Raw genomic sequence first — 14595 nt, 5'->3', positions numbered from 1 at the left:
AAATAAAAGTTATCATAAAGTGAGCAGACAAAACAATCTCCAAACACAAGAGGGGGCCATGACGACAACAACGAACATACGAGACAGTGAATGCAAGAGCAAGAGAGAGAGGTGGGACTGTGACGACATCATTTTTCCAAAGCACGTCATGGTTGCAAGGGTGGAGTTTTGGAATTTTCGTGTCAATCAAATGCAGATATGATATAAACAATTAGATATGATTGATATAATAAACGAATAGTCATGATTATAGTCTGATGTTTCCCAACGTTGGTCATCATTTAAGCTCTTATTCCTATTTCTCTCTTTCCAAACACATTTCCATCAGTCTGCTTCTATTTGAAACAGTTTTTCTCATCATTTAAATGTTTTCTCTGTCGCTCTTTTACATTTCCTCACGAAGGGTTACTTAACTTCTAATCAACTCCACTCACTGACAAGTAAACAACTTCACTTGAACTGCATATATCATCACATTTTCTTTCCCAATTTAAAGTAATCAAAAAACCCTATGATTAGTTTATTTAATTCAACTATTTCTATTGTATGACAAGTAAACTGAATTGTTAGTTTTAGCGTTGGTGCTTGATGAGTTAGACTATAAATACGTTGACTATTAATGTTAAACTCTAAATTCTTTTCATACATATGTACTGCTCTGTGAAAAAAACATGTTTAACATACACACACATACACACACAACACATATCACTCCCCTGTGTATATGAGTCTGTGTTTCATACGTGTCCTTTTTATTATTTATATCAAGTCCAGAGAACAATATTGACTTTGGCAAAATGAAATGAAAACAGAAAAAACAACAATAATCATTAAGTCATAATTATTTATAATTGGCTCTGTTTTATAGGCATCTATTTTTGTGTGTCTGTTGTTTTGTGCGGTGTGTGTGTGTGTGCTTCTTCAGTATCTGTTTGACCTTTATTTTTTTTCTGCCTGGTTATAATAAAGATTTTCTGTTCTAATCATGAAGATTTTTTGTTTCAAACAAAAAATCACACATAGTTTGTATTTGATCCTAACATCATTCCCCAGAAAACAGAAACACATAGTGCGACATGTAACATCATTTTATATATATATATATTTATATACTATATATATGAACTTTCAGGATCATTTTTTTCCTCATTGATCGATGTTTTTGAGAGTCTCTTCTTGTTCCAGTAGCTCAGTCATTCCAATACAATAGTTTGTACTGTCAGTGGTTCCTCTCTGACAACATTCACCGTTTGAATTTAAAGTGAATCCTTTAGTCACAAAGGTGCTTGAAGTCACAGAAAATTAATTTCAATCCCCCTCAATGGTCCCTGCTGTCTGACCATGTCTCAGTGTGCTTTATTCTGGTATTGGTGGAAATGTCTTTTCACTTTGATTTCACTTCGGATGTATTGATCACCTCCTCTCCTACATTTTAAAATGTATATCTTTTACAACATATCCAGAAAGCACTCAGGATGGATGCAGTCTCACTGATGGAGTTTCCCCTCACAAACATTCACATACAGTATATGTGCACACAAGAAAATGCACACACAGGCACACATACAACATCCTGATCCATCGGTGCATGCACATTTATGCATCCATTAGCGTCACTCATCTTTTGGTCCATTATTATCCAATGTACAATATAATCTTGTCTTTCAAGAATGCTCATTTGCCACCGTACACCACTGTGCCTTCCATTTTGTAATCCATATTGACTCCATTGTAATCCCAATTTTCTTTCTTTTAATAATGTCCAAGCCCCTTGCACCCCATATCGATTGATCATGTCCAATTCACCCGGCGCTGTATTTATGCTCCCATAATCCACAGGCACGTTGAGCCAAAATCATTGTCCAGCCACAGAGGACACATAAAAGTCACATTCATTGTGGTTAGGAAAGAAGTATCTTAATGGCAATCAGTGTTGGGAGTTAAAAACACGATAACAAAGCACGGCCATGTCATCAAAATCTTCATCATCGTTGTTTTTTTGTCAGATATGAGTAATTCTCCAATTAGCTGTTTTGTTTCCAGGTTTGGATCTAACCATACCATAAACCCCTGTGGTGTAGTGAGGAATGGGGCCTGGGAGAGTTTAGGTGTTAACAGGAGTCTGGTTCTATTAGTTTATAGGCTTTACTGTGAACCCATGCTGAGCTAGCCATCTCTATCTCATCTATATAACCTTCATTCTGTTGCTCTATTGATTTACCCCTCTTTGATTATATCTCCCCCTTTCTCTCACCACTCATATTGCCTTGCCTCACTACTGTCACTCCCTGCCTATATTTTTTTTGTTTTTGTGTCACTTTTTTGTTTCAACTGTGAACAATTGTGTTTTTTTAGGCGTCTTACTGGTTCAGCTTGTGCTCAGCCCATTTTTAAACAGTCACAAACTAACATTTTTCCCACTCCCGCATCTCTCGCCTACTAATTTCTCCTCCCAACTCTCTCCAGGTCAGCATAAAGAATCACTTAAAAAATCTCAACCTCACTTTCAGGTACACTTTCCCCTGTCCTCTACACTTTTCATGACTTCCCCCCAGGCAAATCACGGAGCTGCACAAGTGAGAAATAATAATTTTGAGCTCACAATTATCCATCCCTCATCTGCAATCACTTAATTTCCGTCTTACCTCTTTAACCTCCTTAAATCATGATCCCAGTCATATTCTTCACTCATAGACCCTTTTATCCCTCTTAGAATTTCTTAAAAAAAATGTTTTCACTTTCCGCTACACAACACTTTCCTCAAGTTCCTCAGCATTCCTTCCATCCTTTCCTCTCTCCCTCCCTTTGTCTTTTGGACCACCTGCTTTCCCAGTAGTGATCCCAGTGTTGGAGTTGGAGTTGGTGGTGTTGTAAGCATGGATGTATCCCCGCTGGAAGTCACAGCGTGCTCCCAGGCCCCCGGCAACTTCTGCCTCATCACTGGTTGTCGAAGACGTCGCGCTCGCCGTTGACGCGCACTGTACCAGCATTCCATGAAGTGACTGGCTCCGCCTTGTCCATATCACGCTCAGCCGCTTGGCGTAACTTACGGCGCCGTAGTGCTTGGCAACAGTTGCCGCGGCATCGGTCGCTAGGGCCACAGATGAACCCATGTCAAGCGAGTGCCGCCGTTTGCTAACAGTTCCACGGGCAGAACTTAGGTGGGGCACAGGACTCTGATAAGCCTGTGAGGAGTTCCATTTGTCCCTGCCTCGGGGAATTATTCTCCAGTCCAACAGCTCTGAGTCTCTCAGCGGTGCAGCCAGAGAGAAACTGGCGCGATTGGTCAGTTCTCGTTCCAGACGAGGTGTCGGGCGATCTCTGGAGCGTGACTGTCGGGGAAGGGTTGATGAAGGGGAAGGGGAGTAGTAGAGGGGAACTCTGTCACTTTCAGGTGTGTATGCTGGCATTTTCTCCAGCTTCCTTTGCCTCACCACTAATGCCATCTCACTTCCTGTCCCTGTTGTTGTTGAAACAACCCCCCCAGCTGAAAGGAACTGTTCCAGGTTGACTTTAGGCTTGGGCCTTGGCTTAGGAGGGAGTTTTGGAGGCATAGAGGAAGCAGAATCAGCTGCTTCTTTGTCTTTGTCCGTGTTGTTTTCCTTGTCCTTTTCCCCTCTTTTGGATGGGAGACCATTGGGCAGGACCACCATCATCATGTCCCCAGAACCATTTGATTGATAGCACCCACTATTGTTTCCCCCTTTGTCCCCACCCCCTACACCTCCACCTTGACAGCAGGCCCCACCTCCCACCTCAGCGTTGCTGCTGTGACATATTATGTGGTCGCCGTGATTGCAAACACGGTGGCGAACCATAAGCACCACAGTGAACACGAGTAAGGTGACCACAACAACGCCACCGACCAAGATGGTCAGTGTACCACCCAGAAAGTGGGCTTGAAGAGAACGGCATGCTGGGTAAACATCCTTGGTGGAGAATGTGGTACAGCCCAGAACTTTTGTCGCTGCTAATGACGTGATTGTGTCATCAAAAATGGCCAGCACACACAGGTTGTAGTCCACCCCGGAAACCAGGTTTTTCAACAGGAAGCGGTCACTGGTTGAAGGGAGAATTCTAAAGAAGGAGAAAAGAAAAGAGTTTGGTTAGATAAACAAACCAGCTGTCCACATAATGTGTTGTGGAATATGAATCTGCAGTTACTTAAAGTCTAGTCTGAATATTTTAAATATTCGTGGAACTAAAGAGGCTTGAATCGTGGAAGTGAAGCACAGGTGGGGTGATAGGATGGCTGGAAAGAGCACAGGAGTGCATACTGCAGCAGGGGAGAGAGGGAAAATGAGGCTATTGATGGAGAGTGCGCCCAGGGAACATGAAAAGAGAACTCTGTCTCCTCATTTGGAGTGCAGGAGAGTGGTGTGTATGTGTGCCTGCTTATTTTTGAATCCCTGAGAGCTGTAAAAGTCAAGCCATTTTGTGGGGCCTCAAATTGAAAAAGGGGGCCATTTTAGGTTCAACGGTTAGGGTTTGAGTTACAGTAAAGCAGAGGCTGGTAATTTTATTAGTCATATAGGAACATCATTGTGTCATCACAACTGAGTGTGTGTGTTTGTTGTCTTTTGAATTAAATGTGTTAGTGTGTCTGTTTAATGAGTGCGTGTGTGTGTGGATCACAAGAGCAAAGTGAAGTTTAACAAACAGATGGAGCGAGGTGCGAAAACAATGAAGAGCAGTGGTGAATAGAATGGAGAAGCACAGGTTTTATATGATTGTATGTGTTCATCTTCAGTGCATTCCATTGTCTGTGTTTGATGTTTGACTTACTAGAATAACGCATTGGACCTTTTTTTTTTCCCCACATTAGTGAGTTTGTGTAAGTGACCTGTTGGAAAATAGCATGTGCGTGTGGGAGGGAGTAGTACAGCTCAAGTGTCTGTTGCTGATGAGTCTGACTTCCCCCTCTGCTGCCCAACCCTCTTGTGTGGACAAGTGTGTGTTTCTTTGTTATACTAGTTTTTTGCTCTCCCAGCCTCTAATTTTCACTACTTTTTCGTGCTATATCAAAGACTGTATCTCTATAACCCGCTGTCAACTGTTTCTGCTCCTTTCCAGACTTAAATAAATGCCAAAGTGTGTGATTCAGCCCTTCACCTTTGTCTACTTAAAATGCAGCAAGGACAGAAGTAATTAAGCCTACTTGTGTTTTCCCTAAGATTTGTAATAGGGTGTAATCAGCTTATATAAAATTCAGCGAGCTTTACAAAAGAAATCAGTCACTTCTCACAGGCACATATTTGCCGATTAACGCGTTCTACATGCTGTAGCAGCTTTTGGACAGGTGTGTGTTACCATGGCAAACGCTCATTATTTGGTTGACCAGCACATGCTTTCCAGTGAATGCAAGTCTGTATGCTATATCCACACACTGAGTCCGTTTTGTGATATCTTTCATATTCCTAGGATATTGTTTAACAGTGAAAAGACTGTCTTTAAAAATGTGTCAGGTCACAATAAAATCCAAAACAAGCATACACTGGGTTAATAAGAAAGTGGGAGCTGGAGTTGAACAATCACATGGTCTAAAAGAAGGGAATGTAGCTATTAAATCCATCCTGCTGTAAAATGCTGGTATCTAAATTGTTAGAACAGATCACTGACATTAAATATTTCCCACATCTACTTGAAAACATGTTATTGACAACCTTGCAAGGCCCAGAACTTCAGAGCAGTAGCCTAAAATGAGGCAATGTGAAGGTATTTTTATATCCAGCCAAAGAGTGAGACATTCTCAGAATGTTCTCAGTGAAGACATGAATGCTCTAATCATATTGATCAGATGAAATTTGCAAGAAGGAGACTCTGTTTCTGAATAAAAGTCTTGGTCAAATTAAAAAAAAAATCCCATTTTGTCAAGAGTCTTTGTGTCTGCGTGAAATTCATTGATATAGGTCCTGTAAGAGACATAGTCTTGACCATCACTGTAGAGAGTCATGCTAAGCCTAAACCTTGTTTCTCTGAAACAAAGCTAATATTTAAAATGGTATTGTCATATTAAAGCATGATGCTTTTTCACTTCTCTTTTCGTCGTTTGTGTGTCTCAGTTTGATTAATAGTGCCAATACACTCTTGCTTTATTGGATTCAGTGCTGGAAAAGACATTTTACTGCTTTTTATAAACAACATTTTGCTAATTTTCTTTCTTATATATGGCTGCATTATGAATAAATTATAAATTGGTCTCTGGCACTGTGAGACCAGTCTGAACACTCACACATATACACTTTATCCTCTGTTCTCCCCTTTTTTTTTTTATTCTTTCAGCTTTTTTTTTTTAAATCCTCTCTCCATCAGTCAAGCCTCCATCAAGCCACAGATTTCAATCTTTCTGCTGATTAGTCATTCCTTCATCTCTCTCTCGGTATGCCCTGCATTTTCCTCCTCTGTGTAATCTCCATTCTCTTCCTTTACTTTAATCCACAGTTGTTTTGTCCCATTTTTAACTGCTTCCTTTGCCACCTTTTATCGCCTGACTCGTTTCAGTTCTCCCTGCTCATCTCTTCTCCTTCTCTGTTTCTTTTTACTACGTTTCGGCTTTCTGCTCTGCTTGCTGCTAATCTCTCTGACTGCAGCTCTACCTGACCTCCCAGCCTTTCCCCCTTTTCACAGTGATTGTCCTATGTCTTTATTAACCACAGCTATAACTGCGTACCATTATTCAGCATCCAAGGTCACTGCGTTTCTCTTCTCTTCTCTTCTCTTCTCTTCTCTTCTCTTCTCTTCTCTCACCTTGCCTTCTTGTTATGCCTCTCCTCCCCCCTCTAGCCCCCTCCTCTCATCTGCCCTCATTTTATAGTTTTCATCCTCCCTCTCTTCCAGTCCCCTTCGCACTATAGACGCTCAGCCATTTCTCCATCTCTTATGAGATCGTGAATCACCTCTGTAGTTGTTTTTGCGAGGACCGACAGCATATTCACTGAAATATACAGTACATGGCAGATCTGGACACATTCACGAACACATGCATGTTTCATATGCTGATGCTTTGCTTCTCACTGCATTATGCATTTTTAACCATATTTATATGCCTATTGTCATATGGACATGTAAGTATGCTTCTCAATGGTGTGCCTACCCATCCTGGACACGTGACATCATATTCAACTTAACCTTATTTTTCCAGTGGCAGTATGTGCTCATGAATATAAAGTGCATCACATATAAATCAGACTACTGTTCTGGAATAAAATGAATTTATTGATTAGGTCTTGTTGTGATTACAGATCCTGGCACTGAGCTCAGTCGACTAACATGCTAAAAGCGTGTGTCTGTCTCCTTGTCTCTAATTATGGTTAAACCCCTGCAAAAGGACACATAGTGAGATGCAAGGAGAAAAACCACAAGAGAGTGCTTTGTTCAAGCTGGTGACACAGAAACAAAGTCATTATTAGCACTCAGGAGAAAATATGGAGTATTTAAATTATTTCCTCCTTTCCACATCTTTCTTTTCCTCTTCTTCTCTTGCTGCCTCATTTCTTCCTCTGTTATTCTCTCTCTCTCTCTCCCTCTGTCTGTGACCAAGTCTGGTGGTCTGACACCCGACAAGTTAGGACACAGAGTGTGGGAGAGTGAAGAGAGAGAGGGAGAAAGACAAGGAACAACAGCAAAGCAATTAACTCTTCTTCTGGCTGACATCTATACTGCCCTTGTTTTCTTTCCCCATGTCATGTCTTTTGTTCGTTTACCCTGTCCTCCATTTTTGGTCTTGATTCACTGCACTCCTTACTGTCTTGTTGGCTGTCTCCCTCAATTTAATCTGATCTCTTCTTCTGTTTTCCCTCCTGTTTCTTGAGTCTCCCCTTTTCCCTCCATTCACAGCTGTTGTTTTTCCATCTCATTTCCATCCCTTTTTTTTTGGTGACCTCCTTCTCCCTCCGACAGCGTTTGTTTCTCTTCATCATTTCCCCCTGCTTTTCTTTTCAATTTACTCTGCACAATACAAGGTAGCAGGAAGCGTACCGGCTGTCCCTTTCTACCTTACACTTATTTCCTTCGTCTGACCTCACGGTATAATATAAGTTGACATATGTATTGAGTGTCGACCGGTTGCCTTGTCTTTCCTTCCCCTCCCTCTGATGTGAGTTGACACATGCATTGACACGGTAGTTAAACACTTAATTACCTTTTCCCCTGGGGTGCAACTGTGAACCTCTTGTCCCTTCTGCTTCTACCTCCCCTACTGTCTTTTCTTTTACCCGTCATGAAAGTCTTAGCTCTGTCTTTTCTTCATCTTTGTCTCTGCGCGCTTCATCCCTGACCCACTGTTACATCTGTTCTTTACACCCTTCTCTATTCCTGTCTCAGCACTTAACTTATCGTCTTTGTTATGCGATTTATTTTAATAGTTACCGGGCTCACACCAAGCAAGATAAGGACGCTGATTTAATTTCCCCACCAGTGTCATATTTACAATGCTTGACAGATCCCACTTTGGGTCTTTATGTGTGGAGTTTGCATGTTCTCCCTGTGTGTGCTTGAGTTTTTTTGGACACTTTAATTTTTAATTTTAGGTCCTAGTCTGATCCTTTCATTTCTCTGATTCATTCCCCGTGCTCTCATCTTGTCTCCTTCTCCGCATGCCTCCTTCCTGTGGCTGTCAAAGTCTCAATCTTTCCTCTTTTAACAATACGTCTCTTTACTGAGACTCTGCTTTTATTATTCTCATTATTCGTTAGACTCGCTGGGTGATACTCTCGCCAAACGTTCTGCTGTCCTTTGTCCCCGTGATTGTTTCTGGGCCCATTAAATCCTGTGCCAAACTTGACACTGTGATTGCCCAGCATGAAGGTTGGTCCTGTTGTGACTGGATCGAAAATTGTGAGATTTGTCAGAGCTCTTACACTCCTGCCTACACGCTTTGAGGAAGAAACATGCACAAGTGCCATACAAATGTCCCCTATTGCTGCATGTGATGCCATTTTCTATTTGGGGGTGGTGATGTATGCTTGGCACAATGCCTCAACCAAAAAATGAGCAACTTAACTTAGATGAATGGTTTCTAAAGCTGGTGCCCTTTGGTTGGTGGTTAAAAGACATCTATTCCGTTCTAGACTGTGTGGTTGGTCTTGTAGAGGAGAAACTGTTTTGTGAAGCTAAAAGTCCTGCTGGTACGGCAAGACCATTTTTCTAACAGATGGTACCACAGAGGTCGCTTTACAAATGCTGCCTCATTAATATGGAGGGACATTCTTTCTCCTTTTCCCTCTGTCCTTCAGGTAGCCTATACCCATGGAAAAACAGGCATATACGGTAGTACTAATATCTTCACAGCTTTGGGAAATCCTTTGTTTTTGAATGTCCAGGCTTTTCAGAGTATCTCAACACCATGTAATATTAAATAATCCACAACATTTTTTCTAATAAAATCAAGATCGTAACGCAAAAGCAAAGCTTGAGGAAGGATGGTAATGGTGTCACAGCGAGCAGTACCCAGCGGATGCCACGTGGAAGACATCCCATCTGGCACTGTCACAGATGCCATCAGAATTAGACAAGCCATGCTAACACAGAAGTGTGGTGTGACTGACATTTAGAGATAATTAAATCTAGCTACCGCACAATGTGCTCTGCTTTTTTTTTTAGCTACTTAAATAGTATATAACACCATCTCACCATGTTGTGATAGTTGTTGGCGAGTTACATGGCCCCTCAGCTCACTACAGTTGGGTCAGTTTTCTCCGCCAGCCTAACACACATACAGCAGGAGCAACAACAAGCCCAAAAGAAGAATACAAATCTCGGATAGAGAGCACAAAATCTCCCTTCTTTCATTCTCTCCTTTTGAATTCTAAAGCTAGTCTCCCTTTGGCCGACGCTGCCTCTTCGCAGACTTACTAGCTGGTGTGATATTGTGCTTTACACTGGCACATTGATAACATGATAGGAATCTGTACTGGAAATCCCTAACCATGCCTCCTTTCAAATGCTGCCCGCCTCCATTTCCTCTTTATCTGTCCTCTGAGACTGATTTCCCTGCTTCCTCCCCAAGAGCCCTCACATTTCTCCTCTTTGAACTTTTTTCCTCTCCTCCACTTCATTGAGAGACTATATCTCAATTTCACCTCCAAGATAGCCACAGCACTGCTATATCTTTCCTTTGAGCCAGTTATCCGCACCCTCTCTTTTAATGCTTCTGTGATTTGTTTAGATTTAAATCCAACGTTTAGATGGTCTCTGCCCTTCTAGCTGGATTTCAGCATCTCTCCTGTGACACCGGTTGCCTCTGCTTTTTTTCTGTGTGAGTCTCTTTGTGTCTAGCAGCATTTTCTTGTCTCAGGCTGCACAGCTGAGCCTTCAGCTGTGCTGATCCGACTGTTTCTTCATCTCAAAGTTTGTTTCCTTAGAGAAGGGTACAGTATTTTAACTGTGTACCCTCCTTGTTTTTAAGAGAGAGATTCCGCCAGTGCAACTGTACACAACAATGTATTCCCATTCATTAACCCTGCAGAAAATACTGTCTTTGTCCATTTTGCTGTTTTGTTGAGTTGGTTTAATTCTGAAGCTAAGCATTCTTGATTTAATGCCTCAAATATAAAGCATCTTAAACCTCTATAAGATTATTTTTCATACAAGATGTCATTAGACTGATTAGCAAAGGAACATATTCACTTCCAATCAAATTTGTTTTTCATGTGTATTTGCCACAAATGTGTCATGGAACTGTACCAAATCTTAAAGGTACAGTGTGTAGGACTTAGCAACACTTATTGGTGAAGTTATATCTCATCTCATTCTTTTCTTCCAAGCATGTAGGATAAGCAATGGCAGCCTTTAAGTATTATTAAAACTCAAAAGGTTTAGTTTGTCCATTAAAAACATGGTAGTCCAAGATCCGCTCCGGATTTTGAATATAAAGGGCTCATTCTGTGGCAATGACCGCAACAATTCATAGATTTTTGTGATAGTACATGCCTTTTCTGGCATTTCTATCACCCTTCCATGCTGTCTTGTGTAGTTTTCGTTGCAGGACTTTCACTACATGCTTCCTTGTCTATATTTTCTCATCATCCTTCTCCCTCGTGGCCTAATTCAGTTCTATTTACTTCCAAGGGCCATCCTTTCCTCTATCATTATGTCAGTCCTTCTAACTACCACTCTCCACTTTCATACCCAGGTGTACATCTACTGTGTACACACACTTTCATTTTTCTCCCTCCCACTATATTCCAGTGATGGATTTGAAAACCTAGCCTCACCCTCCCCACTCTTGTTTCATTGCTTTTTCCTTGAGGAGTATTTTGGTCCAATCCTCCCTCTCCTCCACAGTGTCTGTCAGTCTCTCTCCTATTATCCGTTCTTCTTCGTTCTTTCTTTCTTAATTTCTCCCATGGTGATTTGGGTACCCATCTCCTATCTCCCTCTTTCCCCCTCACACTCTCTCTCTCTCTTCCACTTCTTGAACTCTCCTATAACTTCTTCTCAGCGCTATTTACAGCTTTATATCTTAGCAAGGCCACACTCAACCCCTGCATCAATGCATAATGAAGTCTAATAAAACACAGAACAAACAAAAACATAAAAAGCTCCATGTTGCCAACTTTATCCTCTCCTTGTCGAATTCTATTTCACTCTCACTGTTTCACAACAAGCAAACACACATTTAGTCATTCTGTGATTGTAAATACAGAGGCAGTAAATGCACACAGGCACAATTCATGTGCAGTGCAGTGGCATTGTTAAGCAGCTGAAATCCAAGACGTATAGCAATATTTTGCAAGAAAAGACTATTATTTCTTCATATAATAGACTTCCCATTTGTGCGGGGGTGTTCCTGTTGATATTTAAGCAGTTACATTTGAAGGATATCCCAGAATCACAGTGCTGGCATAGCATGACATTTGTGATTATTTTTATGTAAAAAGGGAACTTTTAGTTTTTTTGTTCTAATTTATTTGGATTTACACTGCAAGTAGACCTTCTTTTTTTTGTTTTCTTTCGCTTTACCCAAAATGCCGGTAAACACGGAAAAACAGAAATGACGTCACCCCACCAGGAAGTCCTGATATGATCGACTGTTTATATGAACACAGATCTGAATGACGATCAGAAGGTATATATCGGAATATCATTTGTTTCTGAATGGGCTGTATTGAATCATACATACTGACGCAGAGAAACTTTGAGCAAGGATTGGCAGCTTTGCTTTCTTAGGAATGCAGTTCACTTTCTCACCTTGTGTTTTTACAAAAATATCGCCTAAATATACAAGGTCTCATACATAATTTGTGATAACAAGATGGATGTTGCAGGTCTTAACCTCAAATCAGGGCTTTATGAATGTTTGATAGCCTTTTCTGCCTCTGAGGTGAATGAACATCAATGCTGACGTGTGAGCGGGACTCAGTTTAAATACAAAATGACATGGCTCGCCATGTTTTTATTGTTTTGTTGAATTAAAAGTGACACGTCAAGTAGTTGTTTTGCCTCAGCAAACAGCCCATTAATACTAGCATGTTCTACGTTTTACGGTACGACTGCATGTGGCTGTGGATTATGCTTTGCATTCAGAGGCAGGTATTCAATACCTCAAGGTCTGCCCACTTGTTCCTCACATTCTACTTCTTTTCCATATGTCGTGACTATCCACCGAATGGGATATATTATTGACTGGCTTTGTGCCTCGATCTCCATATTCATATATCCCTTGAGAAATCCACTTGTCTGTGTAAATGTAATTCACACTACTGTTATTGCATGAAAACATGGCGGTTGAAACTGACAGCTGTTGCTGTTGCAATAGTAAAGACAACATTTCTGATGCAGAATGGCTGTCAACATTTAGATGGCGACTAATGTGTAGAAAATAGAGTTTGACTGACCTGTAGATGAGGGTGTCATCTGCAGTGCAGTTGTACTGTATCTGATACATCCAGACAACGTAAGTTGCAGACAAACGTCCCAAATCCCATCGGACCTGAGCTGAGGTTGACGTAACCCCTTGTACTCCAACCATCTTCCCTTCCCCCTCGTCCTCCTCTTCCTCATCCTCCATGCTTCTACCATCAGTTCGCTCTCCATCAGAGGCCCTGCCAGCGTCACCCTCTTCATCATCCCCTCCACCTTGCCTTCCATGTTCCGCCTCTCCTCCACGTCCAGCACCATTGTTAATCCCTCCGTTTTTCCCTGTGCTGATATCTGAGGAGCCAGGATCAGTGCGTAAAATCCCATTGGTCACATTTCTGTGGTTCATGGTATTTACGTTGTTATTCCCCGCGTTTCCACCCGCTCCTCCCCGGTGAGGCAGGGGGATTATTTTAAGGTCCACAGTAGCAGTGGCTTCACCTGCTGCATTTATTGAGATACACGTGTATGCTCCATCATCGCGGGCAACAGTTACTAAGATATCCAAGGTGCCATTACTGAAGGAGCTGGTCCGGGATGAGTTTGCAATGATGCGGTCATCTGGTGAAACCCAGTGTATAACAGGCTCAGGATCCCCAATGGCACGGCACTTTAGCGTGGCCCGCTGTCCTTCCAAGACCCACAGCTTGTGGGTGTGACGGGTGATGAGAGGTGGTTCACATGTAAATTCCTCCTCTGGAATTGACCAGAAATACCTGAGAGACAGAGATTGAAGGAGGATACATGATATTCCTAGTAAGGTTTTATTGGAAGACTTGTTGGATAGTTCATAATCATTACCCAATCGATCAAACTGTTATGACTTATCAAATTCATTAAACATCAAAACAAATAATCCATTGTTACCTTCCTGCAAGGTGAGCAGGTGTGGCACATGTCTCCATGTCGTCTCCACGGATAAGTCGCCGTAGCCATAACAACTCACAGTTGCAGTGCAGTGGGTTCCCCCCAAAATTTAGACTTATCACAGCATTGTAGGGGGTAGGACTTATTGCACCAGTCTGGGACCTAAAGAGAGCAACAATTAAAAAAAAACAATTGGTTGAGTTCCAAATGTCAATAAAGATGGCAGTGCAGCAAACAGCAAAATGTCAATGAGTTTAACTCATACAACATGTATGTAATGCTCAAGCATTTCTTAAATTAACGTGGCATAATAGATAATACATAATAATACATAATACAGCAGATATTTGTTAACATAGTAGGAGAAATAGGTTTTACCATTAATCAGTGTTTCACTGCATGTCAGGGTCATGCTATTGTTTGTCTTTTACCATGTTTACCATATTATGGTAAACATGGTAAACATATGGTAAACATGGTAAAAGCCACAAAGGTAAAAGTTTGCGGCTACATGTTGCGGCTTCTTCTTCTGTAGCATAGCAGAAGTGAGATCGCCGTTGGCATAACCAGAAGCATCTGTCTTCTTTAAGAAGTACTTCCAAAGATTTGCACTGTAACAGCCACAATTTAGTTCTTCTGCAATGTGTTTTTCCTTGTCCATCTTCATTCTATAATGAGAACTCACACAGCTTCTCGAAGTAGCAGTAGCAGTAACATATCCGAAAAAACAACAAAAGCAATTTGGAATCGGTTTACAGCGATCAAACAGCCCTAATTCAAATACAGTTTATGGCTTTAAGACCCACAATACTATGATTTGAAGCATTAAGTGGCTTCTTCAAAACTTCCACTTGCATATTCTGTAAAAAA

General features: G+C 41.4%; 2 protein-coding genes across 3 annotated transcripts in view; one reads left to right on the top strand and one right to left on the bottom strand.

The window, feature by feature from the left end:
• The window catches only part of LOC131457184 (pyruvate carboxylase, mitochondrial-like), a 329828-nt gene that overhangs the window by 191158 nt on the left and 124075 nt on the right, over positions 1-14595 (top strand). The gene's annotated exons all lie outside the window — the stretch shown is intronic.
• LOC131457185 (leucine-rich repeat and fibronectin type-III domain-containing protein 4-like) overlaps positions 2666-14595 on the bottom strand; it is a 31791-nt gene continuing 19861 nt past the window's right edge. For both annotated transcript variants that reach the window (XM_058626044.1, XM_058626045.1), the window contains exons 5-7: positions 13726-13887; positions 12837-13574; positions 2666-4077 (exon numbers count right to left, since the gene is read on the bottom strand). In XM_058626044.1, coding sequence (XP_058482027.1) covers positions 2745-4077; positions 12837-13574; positions 13726-13887 — 2233 coding nt within the window. In that variant the 3' untranslated portion in view covers positions 2666-2744. The remainder of the gene's footprint in view (positions 4078-12836; positions 13575-13725; positions 13888-14595) is intronic.

Source organism: Solea solea, chromosome 3 (assembly GCF_958295425.1).
Source record: "Solea solea chromosome 3, fSolSol10.1, whole genome shotgun sequence".
NCBI lineage: Eukaryota > Metazoa > Chordata > Actinopteri > Pleuronectiformes > Soleidae > Solea > Solea solea.
Note: the sequence above shows the minus strand (reverse complement) of the source record. Positions and strands in the feature narration are given on the sequence as shown.